The 26,871-nt window shown below is 31.5% G+C and overlaps 1 protein-coding gene and 1 long non-coding RNA gene across 3 annotated transcripts; one reads left to right on the top strand and one right to left on the bottom strand.

The window, feature by feature from the left end:
* Positions 1 to 782: 782 nt before the first annotated feature.
* Positions 783 to 26,363, bottom strand: LOC127710338 (uncharacterized). Its single transcript, XM_052216136.1, has 7 exons — positions 26,325 to 26,363; positions 23,318 to 23,361; positions 22,452 to 22,523; positions 6,789 to 6,867; positions 6,505 to 6,594; positions 2,615 to 2,722; positions 783 to 886 (listed from the first exon to the last, which is right to left on the bottom strand). The coding sequence occupies exons 1-7, from the start codon at positions 26,359 to 26,361 to the stop codon at positions 783 to 785; spliced, it is 534 nt and encodes a 177-aa protein (XP_052072096.1). The 5' UTR covers positions 26,362 to 26,363.
* LOC127710347 (uncharacterized) lies at positions 9,598 to 21,587 on the top strand. 2 transcript variants are annotated; one of them, XR_007986144.1, is made up of 4 exons: positions 9,598 to 10,110; positions 14,616 to 14,793; positions 16,337 to 16,464; positions 20,595 to 21,587. It is a non-coding gene; the product is annotated as an uncharacterized LOC127710347 (long non-coding RNA). The 2 variants fall into 2 exon arrangements; XR_007986143.1 differs by lacking the exon at positions 9,598 to 10,110 and having other exon boundaries at positions 14,415 to 14,793.
* Positions 26,364 to 26,871: the final 508 nt, after the last annotated feature.

Below are 26,871 nucleotides of genomic sequence, written 5' to 3'. Positions count from 1 at the left end.
AAGAATGTAAAAATCTGTTTTTATAATATATCTTTATTTTATTGTGGCTGTTGTCATGTCAGTTAAAAAGAAATTTATTTTAACAGTTTAAAAATTTAGAAAAAGTAGACGTTATTTGGTCAAGTATGGTTCAGACTGGTCGAGTATTGTTCAGACCTTTGGTCGAGTATGGTTTAGACTGAAAAAAAAAGGTCGAGTACAGGTCGAGAATGGGTTAAGACTGTTTCAGACTGGTCGAGTAATAGTTCAGACTATTTTCAATGGCAAAGATAAGGGTCAAGTACAAATCAGTACAGTCGAGTATGGTTAAGACTGGGGTCGAGTAATGTCGAGTAAAATTCAGATCAATTCAGACTGGTCGAGTAAAAATCAGTACAGTCGAGTACAGATATAGGCCATTTCAGACTTTTACTGGTTTGTAGTGAAATAAACAGTGTGTTTTTGGTTTTTTTTAAAAATAATATACTTAAACAGTGTAAGAAATATGTTTCCTTTTAAAAAATACAGGTAAATCTTTGGTGATTTTTAATTAACCTTGATTGTTATAAAAACAAATTATTTATCAAAACATCTATTGTTATTTGCATGTGGGAATAGAAGGAATAGTAATTTTTAAAAAGTGGGAATAGGAGGAAGACACCTAACTTAACTATGTGTCAAAAACAATGAGATGGCACAAATTTATAATACATGTAATAGCAAAACTGTTGTAATGATTCTTACAAACTCATACACCTTATATTATGTTAATTTAAGAAATATGGTTTATAGTAATACATGTATCACATTTTCAAACCTTTTCTCTTAGAGTGGGATACAAATGGTATACCCTCTGGCCAGTATGGTGGTCTGTTTTCAACCTTGTAAGTTGATCTCTCACCTGCTCCTATCAAATTAAATATTTTTTTTTTATTAATAAAAATGCTAAATGTAAATTCACTTTTACAAATTGTGACTAATTGTGACTTGGATGGAGAGGTGTCTCATTGGCACTCATACCACATCTTTTCATATCTAGCAAAATGAAAGCTCAATAAAATGGAATCAGGTTTTTCATTTCAAATACAAAAGCTATTACTATAATATATGAGCCATATTGTAGGGAAGGCTTAATACAAATAATATGTAGAAATGGATCATAAAGTATTATTAACTTCCTCCTCACGTACAATTTACAAGAGTACTCCAATTGTATTTTATTGAAATTCATGAAAAGAATTATACTAATTCAATTAAGCTTTTAGTTATGTTAAATGGTATTGAAAGCAATAGACCATGTGTATATTTTTAGAAGAAGACATTCCATGCTTTATACAAAATGTGTCTTGCTCAATATTTTAGCACACCCATAACATAATAAAATGAAGCATTAAAAGATAGACTAAACTATTGAAATTTAGAATTGTAAAATTTGTGTAGAAAATATATCAAAATAAAATTTATAAAAATCAAAAGGGAGCTGATGTTAATAGATATAAACAATTATCCAAAATTTCTTGCAAGTTTGTAAAAGCATTCTTGAGTTGTTGTCCAAAATCTGGATAAATCGCCAATCCCCCTTTTATTAATGTATAAAACCCCATAACTCTGAAACTATAATCTTAAATTTATAAAAAAACGAAAGGGAGCCCACGTCAATATATACAAATAATTCACCAAATTTTTATGCAAATTGGTTAATGCATTTTTGAGTTATTGTCCCACATGTTGACAACAGAAGGACAGACGGAACGACAGACAGACAGACAACAGTATAACATAATACGTCCTGGAGACAGGCTTATAAAAATCAAAGATGCTTTTAAATAATATTTCAGTATTTACAGATGTTATGTGATAATTATTTTCTGAAAATTATTAGACATAGACAATAATAGTGTACTGACTTGATATATCAACAAATATAAGGATGAGGCTTAGAAATGAGGAAATACGAGGCACTGTCAAGCTTTTTCTTTGATTCATGCTAACTCCTTATATCACTGATGTGTCAAGTTAATACACTATTAATGTTTTTATACTACAATCTAGGAAAAAAACATTCCCAATTGTTGTTTATTGAGTTATTGTTAATAAATTTAAATTTTGGGAAAATCTGTCTTTAAAAAGGCCTCCCATTGGGTGGAGAAATGAACAACATTATCTGTTGAAAACAATCGTTGGTGAATTCGTTTTAGTATGGACTAAAGATATCGACAATAAGCATAAAAATTAACGAATTTTAGGTTTTAAACAAAAATATTTACAAGTGAAATATGTTTTATTCAACAGTTGTAAAATAAATAAGTTTGAGTCGTTCCACGCCACAGTCTGAAGGGGGTTGTCATGAATATTAAATATAGTTCTGGCTATACTATTTTAATATTCATGATGAAAAGTGATATTGGGTCAGTGACTGTATATGACAAAGAAATATACAGTCAACACAACATTGACTGCTCAAATAGAACGAGTGCAGTATAAATGTAAATACTTATCTTTTGAATTAATTCATTTGTAAATGTTTAAACATATATTTCAGGATTTTTAATACCCATTGAGTATAAGGTTTAATTTGATCATTATGAATTCTAACTATGGTAAAAGCATGCAAAGTAAAAACTAGAAATATTACCTTTATTAAAACTTAGTTGAGAGTAGCTCTGTCTAAGAGTGTTGATATTGACATTATTAAAATCAATATCAAGATCGATATTTCTCATGTCTATTGTGGGCTTGTCATCTGAATAATAGCAAATAAACAAATAAATTAAAATTATGCTTCATATAAAATTTTCTTTATTCATCAAGAAATGACTAATGTAAACTGCTACTAGACTAGAGAAGTAATTAAATTTTTAGCAATTAAAATATTTATTACACAAAAGCAGTAAATATGAGACTGTAAAACGTTAGAATAGTTGTGTCCCACTAGAATTGAACCAACCTACAATAAATGTATTCTCCTTCAGATGAAGACTTTTTATGTACCTGTTAGTGGTTAGTTTAAAGTCATATTTTCATCACCATAGCATTAAATAACATAAAGGAAAATGTTAATAAGTAAAATAGTACAAGAGTTGTCTCCCATTGGAATTGAACCAACCTACAATAAATGTATTCTCCTTCAGATGAAGACTTTTTATGTACCTGTTAGTGGTTAGTTTAAAGTCATATTTCCATCACTATAGCATTAAATAACATAAAGGAAAATGTTAATAAGTAAAATAGTACAAGAGTTGTCTCCAATTGGAATTGAACCAACCTACAATAAATGTATTCTCCTTCAGATGAAGACTTTTTATGTACCTGTTAGTGGTTAGTTTAAAGTCATATTTCCATCACCAGAGGATTAAATAAGATAAAGGAAAATGTTAATAAGTAAAATAGTACAAGAGTTGTCTCCCATTGGAATTGAACCAACCTACAATAAATGTAGTCTCCTTCAGATGAAGACTTTTTATGTACCTGTTAGTAAAAATAATATTTCCATCACCATAGGATTAATTAACAGCAGAAAAATTGTACATGAGTTGTCTCCTGTTTGAATTGAACCAAACTACTAATTTTTATCTACATGTAAGTAAAAAAAAATATTCAATCAATAATCAGGGAATAAATTACAACAGGAAAATGTTAATAAGGAATTAGTAAATGATTTGTTTCTCATGAGAATTAAACCATTAGATAATAAAATGCTTCGCTGGGCGCAGCTTGATACGACCGCAGAGGTCGAACCCTGAACAGTTGGGGCAAGTATGGACACAACATTCAAGCTTGATACAGCTCTGAATTTGGATTGTGATTAAATATTGGACACAGCATAGGTTTCTGACACAGAAAGAATGTGGTCTAAGAACTTCAATTTTTTTAATTTACCTATTATGGTCCAATGTCCAAAATCAAAATACATGGTTAGATTCAGCATATCAAAGAACCCCATATATTCAATTTTTGTTGAAATCAAACAAAGTTTAATTTTGGACCCCAACTTGGACAAACTTGAAAACTGGTCCCATAATCAAAAATCTAAACACATGTTTAGATTCAGCATATCAAAGTACCCGAAGAATTCAATTTTTGTTAAAATCAAACTAAGTTTAATTTTGGACCCTTTGGACCTTAATGTAGACCAATTTAAAAAACAGGACCCAAAAATAAGAATCTAAATACACGGTTAGATTTGGCATATCAAAGAACCCCAATAATTCAATTTTTGATGAAATCAAACAAAGTTTAATTTTGGACCCTTTTGACCTCAATATGAACCAATTTGATAGAGGGCCCACAAATAAAAAATCTAAATACATGGTAAGATTCAGCATATCAAAGAACCCCATATATTCAATTTTTGTTGAAATCAAACAAAGTTTAATTTTGGACCCCAATTTGGACCAACTTGAAAACTGGGCCAAAAATCTAAAATCTAAATACATGTTTAGATTCAGCATATCAAAGAACCCCATATATTCAATTTTTGTTGAAATCAAACAAAGTTTAATTTTGGACCCCAACTTGGACCAACTTGAAAACTGGGCCCATAATCAAAAATGTAAACACATGTTTAGATTCAGCATATCAAAGAACCCCAAGAATTCAATTTTTGTTAAAATCAAACTAAGTTTAATTTTGGACCCTTTGGACCTTAATGTAGACCAATTTAAAAAACGGGACCCAAAATTAAAAATCTAAATACACGGTTAGATTCGGCATATCAAAGAACCCCAATAATTCAATTTTTGATGAAATCAAACAAAGTTAAATTTTGGACCCTTTGGACCTCAATGTGGACCAATTTAAAAACGGGGCCCAAAATCCAAAAACTTAATACACGGTTAGATTCACCATATTAAAGAACCCCAAGAATTCAAGAATAAAACCCCATTGAAATTGATCAAGAAATAAGCAATTTATACGAAGTATCTTCTTTTGCACAATACTGGGCAATTGAATATTTCTTGCTATTGCGCAATACTGTACAATTGACAATTTCTTGCTATTGCGCAATATTGTGCTATTGGATATTTCTTGCTATTGCGCAATACTGTGCAATTGAAGATTTCTTGCTATTGCGCAATACTGTGCAATTGAAGATTTCTTGCTATTGTGCAATACTGTGCAATTGAAAATTTCTTGCTATTGCACAATACTTATTATATAATAATTTACACATCCTGTTTGGTGTGTATCTCCTACCATATCATTATTATTTGCTTTTAAATATAAATCAGATATAACCAACTTAAAATGGAAAATTTTAAAAGAAAAAAAAAAGGAAAAAAAGAAAAAAAAAAAAAAAAAATCCCCCCCCCCCAAATTTTTTGAACCCCCTTATGATTCATCATCCCCAAACTCAATCCCAGCCTTCCCTTTGTGGTATGGTACCTTGCAGTACAATTTCAGAGAGATCCATACACTTGAACACAAGTTATTGTCTGGAAACTAGAAAAATGCTTATTTTTGGCCCCTTTTTGGCCCCCAATTCCTAAACAATTAGGGCAATTACCCCCAAACTCAATTCCAGCTTTCCCTTTGTGATATGGAACCTTGTAGTACAATTTCAGAAATATCCAAACACTTACACACAAGTTATTGTCATGAAACTAGAAAAATGCTTGTTTTTTGCCCCTTTTTTGGCCCCTAATTCCTAAAATTTTGAGGCAATTACCCCCAAAATCAATTACAGCCTTCCCTTTGTGATATGGAACCTTGTGGTACAATGTCAGAGAGATCCATACACTTACACACAAGTTATTGTCTGAAAGTTACAAAAATGCTTATTTTTGGCCCCTTTTTGGCCCCTAATTCCTTAACTGTTGGTACCATAACCCACAAAATCAATCTCAACTTTCCTTTCATGGTATTGAACCTTATGGTAAAATTTCATGGAGATCCATTCCCTTAAACTAAAGTTAGAGTGCGAAAACCAATGTGTCTTCGGACGACGCCGGAGACGATGACGACGACGACGACGATGACGACAAAGACGACGACGACGACGCCAACGTCATACCAATATACGACCAAAAAATTTTTAATTTTTGCGGTCGTATAAAAACATCAGATGCATACTGATAATATATTAGGGACGACATCAAAAAATTAATGAAGGATAAAAACATTAATTCAAATAGTTGGGGAATGGGGGTCAAAATTGCTGCAAGTTTTGTTTAATTGACATTGATTTTATGTATATCCTTATTGGTCAATCGATTTTTCCCAATTTAAGTTAAGAGGAGGGTAGGGGGTCAGTGAAAAAACTATATGAATTAAGTTCTTTATCCTACATTGAACTTTTGATGTTGTCCCTTAGGTAGTAAGAATATAACAAAAAGGTAACAACTTAAGGAAAGGACTTCTTTTAATGAGATTCCCTATTAATACTGAAATTTGGCAAATTTTGCAGAGAACAGATGAAATTTAATTTGATGAAGATGACAGATCTATCTAGGCCAGTTGAACTTCTGTTCATAAAATGCTGGGAATTTGAGGAACATGACAGATTTATCAATGAATTAATTTTACCTTTTTTTGTTACTTCTGTATCCATCACTGTTACATCCAACTTTTGTACATTTTCATTTGAAAAAAATATGCTGCAACTTTGTTCATGACCTTAAAAAAAAACCAAAAAACACATAAATTGTAATGACAAGAAATATACTTTTTTCCGAATTGTATACACTATGGTAAATGCATCCTTTTAACCAATTCTTTGGCTAGGTTGAGCTAAAAGTACATGTTTAAGTAAAGCCACTGACTGAACATTGAATTGAAAAATTAATGCAAAGACAAGTCATACTACTTACCAAATGCATGTACAGCACCAGCATGAATATAAAAAAAACCCGTAGGTGGAAATGCTGTTTCTGCTGAAAATCTTTTCACCTAAAAATATTTATTTTTTATTTTTATAACAAATAATCCATTAAATAAGAGATAATAAATTTAATAGAAAATGCATATCTTGTAGAAGACAGCATAACCCTAATACAAAGGTAACTCATTCTAAGAACTTTAAGAATTATTTCAAATCTAAATGACAATAAGAATAAACTAAGAACAATAAAAGTGAGGCAACTGAAATTTAAACTTCATCTGAGTTTTGTGGAAAGATGCACTGTCATGACTGTGTATGAGTGTCATAACATTTGGTTGATGCAAACTGGAGTTAGAGACAAGAAACGAAAAAATCAGAATTTTATCCATTTGTAAAGGGGCATAACTCTAGAATGGTAACAGTGATACCATCAAAATTTCAACTGGATTTGTGTTTGTTGTAATAAGCATAAGGTATTAGTTTTATAACATTTTGTTTCGGCAAACTGAAATTAGAGAACACAAACCAATTTAGGGATGTATAGACGTACAGACAAGGCTAAAACTTAATGTCCCCTCAGAAATGGTGGGAACTTTAAAATAATAGAACAGTTCAGTTCATGCTTTAATACCATTTTCCTGTGTGAATGGTTTTAAACTAGTCATTCTTGGGGCCCTTTAGCTTCTGTTCAATGTGAGCCAAGGCTCGGTGTTGAAGGCCCTACTGTGACCTATAATGGTCAACTTTTACAAATTGTGACTTGGAAGGAGAGTTGTCTCATTGCCATCATTGGCACTCATACCACATCTTATTATATACACAGGCAAATTTTGTTCACGTGAATTTCACGTGAGTCTCATTTCACGTGAAAGTCACGTAAAATTCACGTGAGTTTCACATGAATTTCACGTGAATTTTTGCTCACGTGAATATCACGTGAATTTTTCATGTGAACTTCACGTGAACAGTTTTCACGTGAAATTCACATGAAATTCACGTGAAACTCACATGATCTGACTTACGTGAATTTAACGTGAACTTGTTAACGTGAAACTCATGTGAAATTCATGTGAATTTCACATAAACTTTTTTCACGTGAAATTCACGTGATCTCACTCACATGAAATTCACATGATTTGACTCACGTGAATTTCACATGATCTGACTAACGTGAAATTCACGTGAAATTCATTTGATCTGACTGAGGCTAATTTTTTATATAATGTGCTTAAGTGGTTGGTTTTGCACAAGATAAAATCACTGTTTAAAATAATTAAGTGTGTGCACTAATTATTGCCATTTTGACATAATCGCCAAAATGTAAAAATAATTATTGAAGAAGAATTAGAATAAGAATATAGATATTTTATTTGTTTGAAATACAAAAATTAAAAAATTCTAACAAAATTTAATATAATTTACATAAAAGGGGGACATATAACCATCAAATGATTAATATTTATCTTTTTATTTTCGCATGAATTATCTCCCTTGATAGTGGATTAGATGCAACTACAAAAAGATCAGTGTTGGTTTTGAGTTGTATTTTCTATCACTGTTTATATTTATCTCTAGTAGAGCAATAAGGATAGAATTTGTATCTTTGATTTCAAATTCCTAAGATACCTAGAATATATTGATGGGCTAATATTGATTTATATCAGTAATATTTCTATTTTTATTTATCAGTAAACTTAATTTCTTTCACACATTTAAAGTTTCCTTTATTTTTGTACTCTTATAAAATATGGGAGGTAACTCCAGCTTTTGAAATAGATTCCTGTTACTGTAATTAAGATCCTTTACTTTCCATAATTGCAAAGAAAAAAATCACTTCAAAACCTGAGTTATCTCCCTTTTTTGCTGTGTATTAAACTTTTCCTCAAACTTATAAGTAAAGTACAATTTTGAGCTTTGAACCACACATAAGATTAACAATAGGACATATTAATAAAAATAAGTAAGTGTGCTGAAAAGAATTTTATTGGGCCAAATGTTGTCAATAAATGTAAAATTGAATGTTTATCAAAGTAAACATATTGGAAGTGCAGTATATTTTTAAAACTGCTTTGCTATCAGAAATATGAAAAATGTTTGATTTAATGTGTATTACAAAAGCGGTAAATGCTAACTACTCCCTCATCTAAAAAAAAGAAAGAAAAAAGAAAATATCTTCTCTCAGGGATTGCATGTGTATCAACTGGATTGCAATTTATGTGTTGGTACACTTCAAAATATTTCATAAACCTTTTTATAATGATCAAGATTTCTCAATTTTTCCTTTTGAGTTAATGAGTTGTCAGGGTTTGTCAATCAATGGGAAAAATTTTAAACTAAATATTAATTTTATAATTTCAGTAGTAATTAGGTAGGGATTTATTTAAATTTTATGTTGTGTTTTTTTTTACATTGAGTCTATGGGAGTAACATTCTGACTTAACAGTGCTTAATGAAAAATGACAAAAAAATCTTTAGGGTAGGCTATTACTAAGACTAAAAAGTAGGGTAGTCGGGGTATCCACATATATCATCTGCCCCCCCCCCCTTTTGTGGGAAAAATTTTGGTTGATTATATTGGGAATTACTGAAGCAAATTTATAGATAATAAACATATTTTAAGTCCTATATAGTGTCCCAGGCAAATGCATTAATGTGCTATGTATGTTATCGAAAATTATTAATTGACATTAAATTATTACCAGAGGCATGTCTCTTATATTATTTAGCTGTAATAAATGTGAGGGTATAATTGCCAATTAGACAGGCTGTTAATTGGATTAAACATATATAGTCTTCAACTAAATGAAATAACTTCAATGAAATTATATCTAACAATATAGTTTATATTATATTAAAATATATCAAATAGTTTTAAGGGTTAAACTTAATGCTCTACTAAAGGGGTGCTCCTATGTAAATGATGCTTGTAAACAAAAGAATTTGTTATTTGTTCATTTATATGTCTTACTTAGTCAGGACTTTATGCAGTAAATATCATTTTAAAAATGAATTGAGTCAGTAAAGTCGGGATGCTGATTATGCTAAGAAACATTGGATATTGGTCTATAATAGACTATTGAATGGGGAAACCAGCATGTACTATTTGCACATGGATAACTATTCTTCGTGACGATATCCGTGACCGGAGGTCGGTTTTTTAAAACGCTTGAAAGATTCAGATGAATGATGCAAATTGAAGACGCCGGTAACCAACTGACAACAACTTGAACAAGTACTTGTTTCTGTTTATTTAACGAGACAAACACAATCAAGGAGTTATGAACGCAAAGAAACTCGAGGAAATAAAACAGGTAACTTAAATAAATGATTTAATAGTGCAGAAATAAACAGAAATAGTGAGAATGTTTTTCAGCTTTTGACCTGATCAGTTCACAGTTGTAAAACTCCGTTTAAAATAAACACTCATTAGACACACACACATGTATACTCAAAAGTTGATACAAAACAAGAAAACTCGAAGAAAAAATTCCATCTTCGTCATCCAACTCATGGTTTGAAAAAATAATGTATGATTCTATGAATTGACCTCAGCTCCGGGCTCCTGAAGCCCTAGCTCCGGTTGATTATTTCTTTGTTCAGAGTCATTTAACCATATTGTAATCAGGTTACCAGGGCAAATAGAGGTATAAAAGAGAGAAATAGCTGTAGAGAAGGATTAACGATTTTGTGTACGGTAACGAAAGAAATGTACTTCAGAGATTTAAGATTATGCCACTGTATTGTTGAGCCTGCAGTTTAGATGTTGTAAACTTATATTACTGTTACTTTGGATTTTGAATAATTCAGTAATGAGTATTGAACTTTTAATCAACTTTGTGTTTATGTTCACTGGCAAGACTTAGTTCAGACTACACCAGGACTCCCTCAATCACGCTACCAGTTCTTTTCTAGGGTAATCACGTAACACTGTAATCAGTGACACTGTGTACGAGTGAAAGGCACGACCTGAAACTAATACACTCAACAACACAGCACAAACACAAGGATACACACTTTAGTTGAAGTTGTATAACCAACTTTTCGTCACAGGTTATACTTTGAGAATTTACATGCAACTTTTAAAAAAACAATTATTTCTGAAAATTGAAAAACATACATGCATGATTGAAATAGATAAAACCATGATAACAAATATTAAAATGTTTATTAGTCCCCTACCAGCAAAGCCAAGGGGACTTTAAGTAATGCTTGAAAATACTGATTTGATATTTATACATTGTATATAGTTTTACCATGACAAATTTACAGATCAAGTTCAATATTTATTCTGGTGAGATGTTTTTCTTTGCATAGCTATGGTCCTTGGACTTAGAAAATTCAGGCAATGCCGCAAATAATCTGTTTTTCACTTTCTTTGTTTGTTATACTTGGAGATATTGATTTGGTAATTGTCATGAATCATGAATGTTGTACATGTATAGTTTTACCATGACAAGTTGCATATACAATAATGAATTTAGGGCCCAAAAACAAGGATTTTCTGGTTTCCATACATTAATTTGAATATAATATAAAAATAAGAAGATGTGGTATAATTGCCAATTAGACAACTCTCCATCCTAGATCAAATGACATAGAAGTAAATAACTACAGGTCACGGTACGGCCTTCAATTATGAGCAAATCCCATACATTTCTATGGATCTCTATGAAATTGAACCTCAAGGTTCATACCAAAAAAAGGAAGGTTGGGATCGATTTAGGAGGGTTATGGCCTTAACCATTCAGGAGTTAGCATGGTAAGGCCACGGTTTTTTAATTTGTTGGTTTGCACATTTTACACATGAAAAAGTTGAGTCGGTCGGTCGAGAATAAAAAGAAAAAAAATATCTTTCAAGACAGAAAAAATATATTTCACCTTACTAACAAAATGTTTGGTTTGCTACATGTATCTTGTCATCGCTTAAATTCTAGTTCCATGAATTATTATTGCTCAGCTGTTATAAACATAAATATACAATATATGTGCATTGTCGGAAAATATATAATTTATTTGTATACATGTAAGCTTTAGAAACAGGACGAAAAGTAGAGCCCTCATGAATTATGAATATTCTTGGGTGAACAAATCTTCATATCTCCCTTTGTCACTGTAAATAAATGTATATTGTGTTAAATATAAGTTTAATTTCCCTATATACTAAACTAAAGATGCTAAAGAGTGTCTCAACATCATGAACTTTGAAATAAACCATAAAAATTTTTGCCAAAAGTATTGAATTATATTACTCCATTTTAACTGAAACTTGATTTTACCATAGTGCCTAAGTTATATGCTAATTAATTATGAGGCTTAATCAATTGCCCTTCTTTCAATTAAAATTACACGTTAAATTGCCCTTTGTACAATGACATTTATGTGTAAAATTGCCCTTTTTCTGACTAGCACCCTGCCCTTTTCAAATCCTGGCTAGAACACTGAGTTATGCCCCTTTATAAATGAAAAAATTGCAAAATTTTTAGTTTCCGTTCTCTAACTTTAAGTTTGCCTCAACCAAATGTTATGAAACTTATTCACAATGCTTATTACCACAAAACACAGATCAAGTTTGAATTTTGGTGGCGTCACTTTAACCGTTCTAGAGTTATGCCCTTTTATAAATGGAAAAATTGCAAAGGGTCAGCGGGAATAAAAAAGCATGAATGGTCAATTTTATTTTTATTCTGCAAATCAGAAAAATAGGGTCAGCGGATCCGTAAACCAACAAATAAAAAAACCCTGGCCTAAGGGACCTAAACAATACTTTTCTAATACACTGTACAAGTTACCTATTTCTTGACCAATTTCAATGAAGTTTAATGCAAAGTCTTGAATTTTTCGGGTACATGTACTTTAATATGCTGGAATTAAACTTATCTTGTATTTTTGGATCTGTTTTTAATCTTTCAGGGGACTTACTTAAATGAGTGATTTTCTTAATCACTGATTCAAATGACATTGTGTCCACAAATGTTGGAAGTAAGAGTTGTCATTCTTCAATAATCACCAATTTAAGTAGTACATGTACAAATAAATCACTAGACTGAGTGATTTAATTTTATTGTAGCTTTAAATGTATAATACATGGACTAATTATGTTGCCAAATTACCAGAACATACATCTGTGTTTATAGCATGTCCAGTCATGTCAAATGATAACCTTGTACTGAATCTGGGATATTGACATGAAAATCACTTGTTCATGTGTTTAAGAATCATACCTCCATGACCTCTATTTATTTTAAAAAATCACTTCTTTAAGTATTATTATTTTAATCCCCCCCTAATTTCAACACTCACGAACAGTAAAATTTTGATGGTGAACAGTAAAATTTTAATATCTGTTAAGAAAGGAAAGTTCATTATTTAGAGCCTTTATTTTAGCATTTTTTCAACAAAAATCAAATTGATAGCTGAATTAATATTATTGCATCAAAGGCAAAAACCATGCTATTTAAATAAAGCAAAAGGTTCATTTATTTCAATTTTACTAATAATTAGATATAAACTAAAACTGTATGTTTAAAATGTTGGTAAAACTACAAATTGACAAAATTTCTTATTTGCAACATTTTTATACGACCGCAAACAATTTTTGCAGTCGTATATAATATTGGTATGACGTTGGCGTTGTTGTCGTCCGAAGACACGTTGGTTTTCACACAATAACTTTAGTTTAAGTGAATGGATCTCTATGAAATTTTACCATAACGTTCAATACCACAAAAGGAAGGTTGGGATTGATTTTGGGGGTTATGGTACCAACAGTTAAGGAATTAGGGGCCAAAAATGGGCCAAAAATAAGCATTTTTTTGACATTGTACCACAAGGTTCCATATCACAAAGGGAATGCTGGGATTGATATTGGGGGTAATTGCCTCAAAATTTTAGGAATTAGGGGCCAAAAAAGGGGCAAAAACAAGCATTTTTCTAATTTCATGACAATAACTTGTGTGTAAGTGTATGGATTTTTCTGAAATTGTATTACAAGGTTCCATATCACTAAGGAAAAGCTGGAATTGAGTTGGGGGTAATTGCCCTAAACGATTAGGAAAAAGGGCCAAAAATAAGCATTTTCTAGTTTCCAGACAATAACTTGTGTTCAAGTGTCTGGATCTCTCTGAAATTGTACTGCAAGGTACCATACCAGAAAAGGAAGGCTGGGATTGAGTTTGGGGGTGATGAATCATAAGGGGGTTCAAAAAATTTGGGGGGGGGGAATTTTTTTGGTCCAAAATTAAACTTAGTTCGATTTTAACAAAAATTGAATTCTTGGGGTTCATTGATATGCTGAATCTAAACATGTATTTAGAGTTTTGATTTTGGGCCCAGTTTTCAAGTTGGTCCAAATTGGGGTCCAAAATTAAACTTAGTTTGATTTAAAAAAAAAATTGAATGTATGGGGGTTCTTTGATATGCTGAATCTAACCATGTATTTAGATTTTTGATTTTTGGGCCCCGTTATCAAATTGGTCCACATTGAGGTCAAAAGGGTCCAAAATTAAACTTTGATTGATTTCATCAAAAATTGAATTCTTTGGAATATTTGATATGTTGAATCTAACCATGTATTTAGATTTTTGATATTGGACCATAATAAAGGTCTAAAGGGTAAAAAATTTAACTTTAATTTTTCTTTGTTGTTCTTAATCATGTTAATAGCAACTTCAATCCATTGCTTTTTGATGTTTGATAATACATGTTTAATATTAGTAAACAATAAATATATAAGCTAATTGTTTGCAAAACTCTTTGAATACTTTTTATAGTCTTGCATCTACATGCTGTTAATAAAGTACTGTTTTCTCCCTTTCAGCAGTACATTGTATTACAACAAATGGTCAGAGGAGTTGACTGATAATGGACTGGAGTAACCTAGGGTCCAATGATTCTGAACATGCATGACAGTACTGGCATGTGTACATGTATGTCGACAGCCAATTCTAAGTAACCTTAAACGTATACATTGTATATACAAAAGACCTACAATAAAGGTATGTGCATCTATGGGGGACTTATATTTCACTGTTGTCACACAGTGTTGTGTGGCTTTATTACTGGTCAGACTATCTATCCTTTACTATTATAAAGTTCAAATATCATGTACATGATTATGACTTGCATTGTATAAATTATGATGCAGCATGATATCTTTTTATACGCCTGTTTACGGGACGTATTATGGTATACCTCTGTCTGTCCGTCCGTCGTCAACATGTCGGACATTAACTCAAAAATGCTTTCACCAACTTGCAAGAAATTGTGGTGAATTGTTTATATCTATTGACATGAGCTCCCTTTCGTTTTTTATAAATTTTAGATTTTACGTTTCCGAGTTACAGGGTTTTATTCATAAACAAAGGGGGGATTTTCCAGTTTTCGGACAAAAACTCAAAAATGCTTTCAGCAATTCTTATGAAACTTTGGTGAATTGTTTGTATGTATTGATGTAAGCTCCCTTTAGAATTTTGTAAATTTTACATTTTACATTTCTGAGTTATGGGGTTTTATTCAATAAAAAAAGGGGTGATTTTCCAGTTTTCGGACAATAACTCAAAAATGCTGTCACCAATTCTCATGAAACTTTGGTGAATTGTTTATATCTATTGATGTAAGCTCCCTTTTTATTTTCATAAATTTCTAGTATGACATTGAGAATTAATTGAACTTTTTTTTTATTTGTTTATAGTCTGACAACAGATTTACTAAGTATTGCACAACAGCAAGAAATCTATAAATTCAATTCATATAACCAATTTCAAGTTCTTTGACTACATTTATTCAGAAACCTATAATATGCCAAACATTTAACTACAATCCAAATTCAGATCCGAATCAAGCTTGAATATTGTGTATTTTTTTTTGCACCAACTGTTCAGGGTTGGACCTCTGCGGGCGTATCTAGTTGACCTACATTTTAGGTCTCACTGATTTATTAAGTACATTGTATATGTACATGTATGTGGGTATATCATGAACATGTGCAGTACTTTTGAGTCTTGCACAAATACATTGCCATTGGAGTTAAAATAAATTTGATCGCTGACAATGACAGAGTGTTTTGAACATTGCCTCATAGTGTTGATCAGAATACCTTTATATTAAATCAATAAAATTTTATTGTCACAGATTGAAAATATTTAGTATTTTAAAAATAAGGAGATGGGTAGGATTGCCAATGAGAAAACTTTCTGCCAGTCGAAATGAAGGGGATGTAAGAAATTTTAGGTCACTTTATGACCTACAACAATGAACAAAACCATACTGTAGTGTCAGCTGTACAAGATCCTGAAAAATGAATAACAATAAATGTCAAATCAAATCAGAAAACTAGTGACATTCTACGGTAATTACCAGTATTGGTAATATAAATTTTTTTAAAAACTGACACTTATTTTCTCTCTTGTTAAATATTTTTTTTGAAATATTCACCAACATGACCAAGAGAGAACTGTATTGCCAATTTATTTTTTAACGGAAAGCAGTGCATCAGGTTCAGGTGTTTTACATGATAATCACAGGAATTTAAATTTTCAGAATTAGCTCCTCAGATTTCAGTGGAATGGAAGTAATACACATGATATGTTTCAATGAAATTAATATGATTAATGATGGGATAAGACGTAGAGGAGATCCTATATCTACAGTACATGTATATGTAACTGGTATGTACATTTGTTACAGTATTAATAGTCCAAATGGTATAACAATAACAAAAATACTGAAGGCAATTTCAAAAAAGGGAAGTCCATGCATATGGTAGTGGCTGCTGGGTTTTACTATTTGTATTATTAAGCTTTACAATGTATATTTCATAGGGTAGTAGACTTGGATGTTTCATAAATTGTATACAGATGCCTTTTGTTATAATGTTTCTGTCCATCATATGTTGGTTGGCCATGTTAGACCACATTTTAATGGTTCAGCGACTGCTTGAAAAAAAGTTTAGGCTTTTTTGCTTTGTGAATTTCTTTTTTTTTACATTATGAGTAAATTAGGATATCTGTATTTGGAATATTGGTTCCTTGCAATGTTTATATGTACACGTACATGTCTGTGAGACAGGATCGACTGACCTTACTTCATGGAGCTGTCAAGGTAAAAGTTACGTGATTAACACATGTCGGTCCTTTTCTCAGATATAGTAAGCAGAACTTGAGTAGATCAACTGTATTTGGTGTTTAGAATGAACAATGACCTCATTTCCATGGTTCATTGGTCAATGTTAACTTTTATTTCTTGTAGGCAATATGTCAAGTATATATGATGTATGGAATGATTGTAAGTTGTACATGTCCATGATGTCTGTCTGGACAGAGTTCATCTGACCATGCATGATCTGATTTGGATGGTTCATTGGTCAATATTATGATTCAATAATTTAGTCTGTTTGGTGTATACTATACATGCTACATGTATAATCAATTAAAAGATCAGCTTTTTATACGCGGGATGTATTATGGTATACAAATGTCGTCTGTCTGTCCGGCGTAAACATGTCGCACCGTAACTTGAGAACGACTTATCATAATTTCATGAAAAATAAGATAGTTGTTTCTTATGATGGTCAAACCATCTGTATACTTTTTGGTGAAAATAAGATTAAAACTTTTTGAGTTACAGGACTTAGTAACTAAAACAGGTGTGTGTTTTTTTTTGCATGTCGCGCCGTATCTCAAAAACAATTGATGATTATTGCTTAAAACTTTACACACTTCTTAGTTATACTAATCTTAAGATCTGTATACTTTTTGGTTTTGATTCAAAATTTTATTTTAGAGATATTGATTTTTTTTTTAAAAGGGGGGTTTTCACATGTCGCTCCGTATCTCAAAAACGATTTATGATTATTGCTTAAAATTTTGCACACTTCTTAGTTATATTAATCTAAAGATCTGTATACTTTTTGGTTTTGATTCAAAATTTTATTTTAGAGATATTGAGTTTTTTGTAAAAAAAAAAGGGGGGGGGTTGGGGGGGTTTCGCATGTTGCGCCGTATGTCAGAAACTGTTTATGATTATTGCATAAAAATTCACACACAAGACAACTGGCGTATCATGCGCTCATGGCGCAGCTGTTTATTTAGCTCACTGGGCCCAATGGGCCAAGTGAGCTTTTCTCATCACTTGGCGTCGTCGTCGGTTAACTTTTTCAAAAATCTTCTCCTCTAGAACTACTTGGCCAAATTTAACCAATATTTGCCACAATCATCATTAGGGTATCTAGTGTAAAAAATGTGTCTGATGACCCCGCCTACCAGACATTGCTTAAAATGGAACATAGTGGTAAAATGCAGTTTTTGGATTATATCTCTGAAAGTAAAGCATTTAGAGACAATTTGACATGGGGTAAAATATGTTCATCAGATTATGATATATAATATATCTGTCTGTTGTTGGGTTGCTGCCTTTGAATTAGTAATTTTAAGGAAATTTTTTAGTTTTTGGTTATTATCTTGAATATTATTATAGATAGAGATAAACTGTAAATACATGTAGCAATAATGTTCAGCAAAGCAAGATCTACAAATAAGTCATCATGACCAAAATAGTCAATTGACCTGATAAGGAGTTATTGTCCTTTAAAGTCAAATTTACCAATTTTTCGTAATTTTTTTTAATTCACAACAGTCTTCTCCTGAAACAACAGAGACAAATAAACTTAACTTGGCCACAATCATCATTAGGGGATCTAGTTTTTAAAAACATGGCAGACATGGCTAAAAATAGAACATAGAGGGAAAATGCAGTTTTTGACTTGTATCTCTGAAACTAAAGCAAAGTATAACAGTTACATTATTTCATGCATCAATTGTAAATAAAAATATCAGGTGAGCGACACAGGGTCCTTGGAGCCTCTAGTTTGGTGTATGCAATAATTGTACATGTTGTAAGGTGCACATGTCTGTCTGGCTTGGTTTATCTGAACTTGACCTTAATATAAATTGCTTGGCAGTATATTTTTATGAATCATTGGTAATGTTAAGTATATTTGGTCCTTATCGTAAACTTATAATTATTCTTATATCTTTAGGACAAGCACCATAAAACACAGGGGACATAAAAATACCTGGAGTCTGTCTATCCCTTTGGCCTTATAAGCGCTCTCACTTGCATTTCTTGTACAATTCTTGTCAAATTTTTAGGAAACTTATTTTGATAGGTAATATCAACAATATCTGACAAGTTTTAAAATCAGTGCCAATCATTCATTTTTGTCGAGCCTGCGACTTTTGTCGCAGAAAGCTCGACATAGGGATAGTGATCCGGCGGCGGCGTTAGCTAACTTCTTAAAAGCTTTATATTTTAGAAGGTGGAAGACCTGGATGCTTCATACTTTGTATATGGATGCCTCATGTAACGAAGTTTCCGTCAGTCACATGTCCAATGTCCTTGACCTCATTTTCATGGTTCAGTGACTACTTGAAAAAAAAGTTAACATTTTTTGTAATGTTAAATTCTCTCTTATTATAAGTAGTAGGATAACTGTATTTACTGGGTGCATACCTTGCAAGGTCCTCATGCCCGTCAGACAGTTTTCACTTGACCTCGACCTCATTTCATGGATCAGTGAACAAGGTTAAGTTTTGGTGGTCAAGTCCATATCTCAGATACTATAAGCAATAGGTCAAGTATATTCGGTGTATGGAAGGACTGTAAGGTGTACATGTCCAACTGGCAGGTGTCATCTGACTTTGACCTCATTTTCATGGTTCAGTGGTTATAGTTAAGTTTTTGTGTTTTGGTCTGTTTTCTTATACTGTATGCAATAGGTCTACTATATTTGGTGTATGGAATGATTGTAAGGTGTACATGTCTAGCTGGCAGGTGTCATTTGACCTTGACCTCATTTTCATGGTTCAGTGGTCAAAGTTAAGATTTTGAGTTTTGGTCTTTTTTTCTAGTACTATATGCAATAGGTCAACTATATTTGGTGTATGGAAATATTTTATGATCTATATGTCAGTCGCGCAGGTTTTATTTGACCTTGACCTCATTTTCACAGTTGATTGCTCAGTGTTAAGTTTTTGTGTTTTGGTCTGTTTTTCTTAAACTATAAGCAATAGGTCAACTATATTTGTTGTATGGAAGAATTGTTAGCTGTACATGCCTGCCTGGCATGGTTCATCTGACCTTGACCTCATTTTCATGGTTCGTTGGTCAATGTTTAGTTTTCTTGGTTAATGTTAAGTTTATGTGACAGTTGTAATAAAGCTTTATATTTAGGACTATCAACATAATATCAATGATTAGTAAAGAAGGCGAGACATTTCAGCGTGTGCACTCTTGTTAAAAGAGTTATGCCCCTTGGAAACATTAATTATTTGGAAAATTGCATTGTTATGGCTCTTGTGTACAATTCTTGCCAGAATTTTATGAAATTAATATTAAATAGGTTTATATCATCAGAATGATCAGAGCATTTTGATTTCCATCTGTAATGTTTACAAATTCCAGATTTCGTGGCAAATTTCAACCATTATAAACCTCCACAAGCTCCATAGCAGAGGTAATCAAAAAGTAGTGCAGCAACAAACAACAACTATTAATATTCCACTTCAGTATATACACACACAATATACATGCATGATTATATACATAGATGAAGATGTGGTATGAGTGCCAATGAGACAACTCTCCATCCAAGTCACAATTTATAAAAGTATATACATATATGTACCCGGTAAGTTTAAATATTAAATTGATGTTATCATTTTTGCTTGAATAGTAAGGCAATATTTAATTTGATGTATATTTTACAAAATAATATATGCTGGGTTTTTTTTTATTACAGCAAATGTATTCCAAGAGTTTATGGCTGATTATGCAACTACAGGATTTTATCATGGAAGCAACATCTTAGAAGGATAAGTGCAAATGTATGAAGGAAGCCTTGTGTATAAATACATGTAGCAATTACATGCAGGAGAGAACACTTAAACATTACTAACATGTAGTCATGATATGGGAGTGGTGCATTCTAGAAATCTAAACACCTGGAATTAAATATTGTGTATATTTTTTTTCAACTACAAGTACTTTCAGCATATCATACAATTCTAATTCAAATTATTGTGTCAACATGACAGTTACTGTCTAAAAATGGAAAATACTTGTTTTAAAATGAATTTTTTATAAATATATAAATAACAAGAATTTTTAGCTTATTGTGAAGCCAAACTTTGAGATCTTTTAATGGTATATGCCTGTTGTTTGTCACCTTTTATTTTCTTTTTGACTTAACCTTAACATCAGTGGTAAAATGAAAAACTGAAAACCATATATGAAATAAGAAAGAAATGGTTGTAAAAAACAGCAAGACTTTCAATATGGTATATCAAATATATTTCACAGAACTTTCTATTTCAGTTTATTAATACAATGAGGTTTGAGGTATAAATCAATCAGACAGTAACACAACAACAAAAACACCTGAAAAGTCCTCAACAATAGACAGGTGTCTAAACAATATGTCATGATCTGTTTTAATTGACCAGAGTACATGAGTATGTGGCAGGGTGAACTACCTTTTTTCTTCAAAACTCTCATAAGAAGAATTGGCATCTTTTGCAAGTAATACTTGTCCATAATGTGATTGGAATGTCTCAAAACTGATGAACACAAAAAGACTTATACATACATATTAAAAATGAAATATACATCAGTGCATACATCTTCTATAAATAAATCACCTTCCATACATCAAATTAACAAAAATATTGAGACTTGAACACAACCAAAAATGTTCTAGGAGTGAACTATGGTGCCCTGGATATTTGCTTGCCTTCTTGGTTCTTGAATCTATCTGCTGCATTGAAGATATTGTGAGTTGGAGTTGATGAATAAATATTATTTGTATTGTTTAGGACCAAGAAATTTAAGATACAAAGAGAAAGTAAAATAGAATGGAAGTATGAATACATTCTCAAGACCAAGAAGAATATTTATATATATCAAAATAGAATGTGTACTAGATTAGCATTTACTTATCTAAAATATGCTCAAATACTGTGAAATTTGTGTGATTGAGACTCAATTCACCTTAATTTCATTTAAAAAAAATAATGTGAAAGCTCGATTCACATTAATTTCACGTGAAAAATTTAACATGAATTTCATGTGAAAGCTCGATTCACGTTAATTTCATGTGAAAAATTTCATGTGAATATCACGTGAAAGCTCGATTCACGTGAAATTCACGTAAATTTAACGTGAGTTTCACGTGAAAAATTTCACGTGAGTTTCATGTATAAGCTCGTTTGAGGTGAATCTCACGTGAAAAATTTCATGTGAAATTCACGTGATTTTCACGTGAAATTTACGTGAACAAAATTTGCCTGTGTATCTGTTCTCATGATTTATAATAAAATGTTTTTCTCTTTCTTAAAATATTTGTTTGAGCCTGATGAAAAAGGTTGTAATGTTGTGTTTTTCTCAAAGAGTTTTTATTCTTGAAATACTGCTGTTCAGCTAAAATTACAAAAATAAGTTAAAACTACTTGACATGTACTAAATCTATTGAGCAATAATTTCGATTTTGAATTGGTACATAATACTTTATGATAATTGAATGTAATTAAAATCATAATCATGACTTTTTTGGTTGCTTTTTACACTTATTTAATATAGTTTGGCTAACACTTATTCAAACCTTATTGGCCAAACGCTTCACTCTTTTCAGAGCATTTTGCTCTTGAGCTTTCCACTCTGGTACTGGCAACACCTACAGAGAAAATCTTTATTGATTAGGTTACATTTTTCTAACAAATAAATCAATTGAATTGTTTAAATATTGAAGCAATTGAAATTTGATATATCATTTGATACAAATTAAATTCTGCATAGATTTATTGTAAAAGGATTTTTCCAAAAAAAAAAAACTGAAAGAAATGTCTCTTTTTATACATAACTGACAACGGCAAGGAAAACAAAATTTATAAAAAAAAATAATAACAAAAGCAACCCGTTTTTGTTCCCTTATGTTTAATTTCCTTTCTTAGACAGAAATGTTGAATGCCATTTAAAACTATCTTATTTACAAATAGATTTATTAATAATATGCTCATGTCTGTATTAAAGTGAAAACTTTCAATGAAAATAATTTATTTATTACTGTAAGATAACTGTCAAGATTTAACTACAAGTTTCATATTTGTGAAATTAAAGCTTTTAACAACAAAAGAAGGGATTTAAAGAGATATCATGTATAAAGCAAGTATGAAATCTAAAATAGCATATTTGGACCAAATGGTAATTGGGAAAAAAACTCAGTGGTGGATAATATGTATTTTTTTTCTCTCTAGTAAATGCATTTTAAAAATAAGGAATGGAATTATTTAATGTTATCATACAGATGTTTTCTATTGTGATATTAAAATTTGACTTACAGTTTAAAACAATTTTGTTCTGTTTTTAACTTATGTACTGATGTTAACACAAAATAATGTTGTTGTATTTATATTTTTGTTAAAAAAATACATTATATACAAGAATAGAATAAAATAATTTCATAATTACCCTGGTTTTGCCATCAATAACATTTCTCAATTTTTTCTTTTGTTCTGAAACAAATGTATAATATAAGTACATTTATCCTACATTCATCTCACTATTAAACTAATAAAATGCTCCGCAGGGCGCAGCTTGATACGACCGCAGAGGTCGAACCCTGAACAGTTGGGGGAAGTATGGACACAACATTCAAGCTTGATACAGCTTTGGATTTGGATTGTGATTAAATATTTGACACAGCATAGGTTTCTAACACAGATTGAATGTGGTCTAAGAACTTAAAAATTTTAAATTGGACATTCACCTATTATGGTCCAATATCCAAAATCTAAATACATGGTTAGATTCAGCATATCAAAGAACCCCAAGAATTCAATTTTTGATGAAATCAAACAAAAGTTTAATTTCGGACCCTTTTGACCTCAATGTGGACAAAGTTGATAACGGGGCCCAAAAATCAAAAATCTAAATACATGGTTAGATTCAGCATATCAAAGAACCCCATATATTCAATTTTTGTTGAAATCAAACAAAGTTTAATTTTGGACCCCGATTTGGACCAACTTGAAAACTGGGCCCATAATCAAAAATCTAAATACATGTTTAGATTCAGCATATCAAAGAACCCTAAGAATTCAATTTTTGTTAAAATCAAACTAAGTTTAATTTTGGACCCTTTGGACCTTAATGTAGACCAATTTGAAAACGGAACCAAAATTTAAGAAACTTAATACACAGTTAGATTCGGCATATCAAAGAACCCCAATAATTCAATTTTTGATGAAATCAAACAAAGTTTAATTTTGGACCCTTTGGACCTCAATGTGGACAAAGTTGATTACGGGGCCCAAAAATCAAAAATCTAAATACATGGTTAGATTCAGCTTATCAAAGAACCCCATATATTCAATTTTTGTTGAAATCAAACAAAGTTTAATTTTGGACCCCGATTTGGACCAACTTGAAAACTGGGCCCATAATCAAAAATCTAAATACATGTTTAGATTCAGCATATCAAAGAACCCTAAGAATTCAATTTTTGATGAAATCAAACAAAGTTTAATTTTGGACCCTTTTGACCTCAATGTGGACAAAGTTGATAACGGGGCCCAAAAATCAAAAATCTAAATACATGGTTAGATTCAGCATATCAAAGAACCCCATATATTCAATTTTTGTTAAAATCAAACTTAGTTTAATTTTGGACCCTTTGGACCTTATAAATGTAGACCAATTTGAAAACGGAACCAAAAATTAAGAATCTAAATACACGGTTAGATTCGGCATATCAAAGAACCCCAATAATTCAATTTTTGATCAAATCAAACAAAGTTAAATTTTGGACCCTTTGGACCTCAATGTGGACCAATTTAAAAACGGGGCCCAAAATCCAAAAACTTAATACACGGTTAGATTCAGCATATTAAAGAACCCCAAGAATTCAAGAATAAAACCCCATTGAAATTGATCAAGAAATAAGCAATTTATACGAAGTATCTTCTTTTGCACAATACTGTGCAATTGAATATTTCTTGCTATTGCGCAATACTGTACAATTGACAATTTCTTGCTATTGCGCAATATTGTGCTATTGGATATTTCTTGCTATTGCGCAATACTGTGCAATTGAAGATTTCTTGCTATTGCGCAATACTGTGCAATTGAAGATTTCTTGCTATTGTGCAATACTGTGCAATTGAAAATGTCTTGCTATTGCACAATACTTATTATATAATAATTTACACATCCTGTTTGGTGTGTATCTCCTACCATATCATTATTATTTGCTTTTAAATATAAATCAGAAATAACCAACTTAAAATGGAAAATTTTAAAAGAAACAAAAAAGGAAAAAAAGAAAAAAAAGGAAAAAAAAATAAATCCCCCCCCCAAATTTTTTGAACCCCCATTATGATTCATCACCCCCAAACTCAATCCCAGCCTTCCCTTTGTGGTATGGTACCTTGCAGTACAATTTCAGAGAGATCCATACACTTGAACACAAGTTATTGTCTGGAAACTAGAAAAAAATGTGTTTTTTGGCCCCTTTTTGGCCCCATATTCCTAAACATTTAGGGCAATTACCCCCAAACTCAAACCCAGCTTTCCCTTTGTGATATGGAACCTTGTAGTACAATTTCAGAAAGATCCATACACTTACACACAAGTTATTGTCATGAAACTAGAAAAATGCTTGTTTTTTGCCCCTTTTTTGGCCCCTAATTCCTAAAATTTGGAGGCAATTACCCCCAAAATCAATCCCAGCATTCCTTTAGTGATATGGAACCTTGTGGTACAATGTCAGAGAGATCCATACACTAACACACAAGTTATGTCTGGAAGTTACAAAAATGCTTATTTTTGGCCCCTTTTTGGCCCCTAATTCCTTTACTGTTATTACCATAACCCCAAAAATCAATCCCAACCTTCCTTTTGTGGTATTGAACCTTGTGGTAAAATTTCATAAAGATCCATTCACTTAAACTAAAGTTAGAGTGCGAAAACCAATGTGTCTTCGGACGACGCCGGACAGTGCCGGACGACGACGACGACTACGCCGGACGACGACGACGCCAACGTCATACCAATATACGACCACAAAAATTTTTTTGCGGTCGTATAAAAACTGTACTTCAGTTTTACATTTTGTACCTTTAAAAATCAAATATTATTTATTCTGCTTCTTTCATTGTCTATGTAGTTGTTTCCTCACTTTTGAAAAAATGTAGTCTTAGATCTCAACTTTATATTATAACATCTGGGAGCACACAATTGGATTTTAGTCGTATAAAAATATTATTGAGGAGCGCAGATGGTTTAAATTTTTCATTAATTGACTACAAGAAATGCACTATGAAATAACTGTGGTCTCAGAGCATCAGTTAATTATGTTTGACTGTGCCAAGTGACAAATCAATTCATTCAATTCATTTTTATTTAACCCAAACATTTGCAAATTAATTCAAATACATTTTTGTACATGTACATGTATGAGGTACATATAACAACATACTCTGTTTTTCTGGAACCTTTTCACTAGTTTCTTCCATTATTTCCTGAAAATAAAAACATAATTTGATCCAAAGAGTTAATCTATAAAACAATAAGATGCATGAACATAATGCTTTGACATGGTATATATCTGCAGACCTCACTATTTAATTAGATTTTCAGGATTGATTAATTTTTGGTGATTAAATGCCACTTTTAAGTCGAGTGCCACTGCATGGACAGGGTTCAAATTCACAACCTCAGTCTTGTTTGGCTAGTGATTACAGTACTAAAACTTATAAGCTACTTTGCCACTAGACCCCCGAAAGAAAGAAAGAAAGAAAGAAAGAAAGAAAGACAGACAGACAGACAGACAGACAGACAGACAGACAGACAGACAGACAGACAGACAGACAGACAGACAGACAGACAGACAGACAGACAGACAGACAGACAGACAGACAGACAGACAGACAGACAGAAGCTGCTATCTTTCATTTCTTTTAGACCTCGGTAGGGATATAAATGTACTTATTTCTCATTTTATTTCATATCAATATAACACTTAA

This window comes from Mytilus californianus, unplaced genomic scaffold, assembly GCF_021869535.1.
Source record: "Mytilus californianus isolate M0D057914Y unplaced genomic scaffold, xbMytCali1.0.p SCAF_72, whole genome shotgun sequence".
In the NCBI taxonomy this organism is placed as follows: Eukaryota; Metazoa; Mollusca; class Bivalvia; order Mytilida; family Mytilidae; genus Mytilus; species Mytilus californianus.
This window is presented reverse-complemented; position numbering and strand designations above follow the sequence as displayed.

Bases quoted from the DNA above. Each gene is read 5' to 3' on its own strand.
- LOC127710338 (XM_052216136.1), bottom strand. From the start codon at position 26,361: ATGGAAGAAACTAGTGAAAAGGTTCCAGAAAAACAGA. The intron at 23,362-26,324 runs GTATGTTGTTAT...CATTTGTTTCAG, and splicing joins AAAGGTTCCAGAAAAACAGA to AACAAAAGAAAAAATTGAGA. The intron at 22,524-23,317 runs GTAATTATGAAA...TTTTCTCTGTAG, and splicing joins TTATTGATGGCAAAACCAGG to GTGTTGCCAGTACCAGAGTG.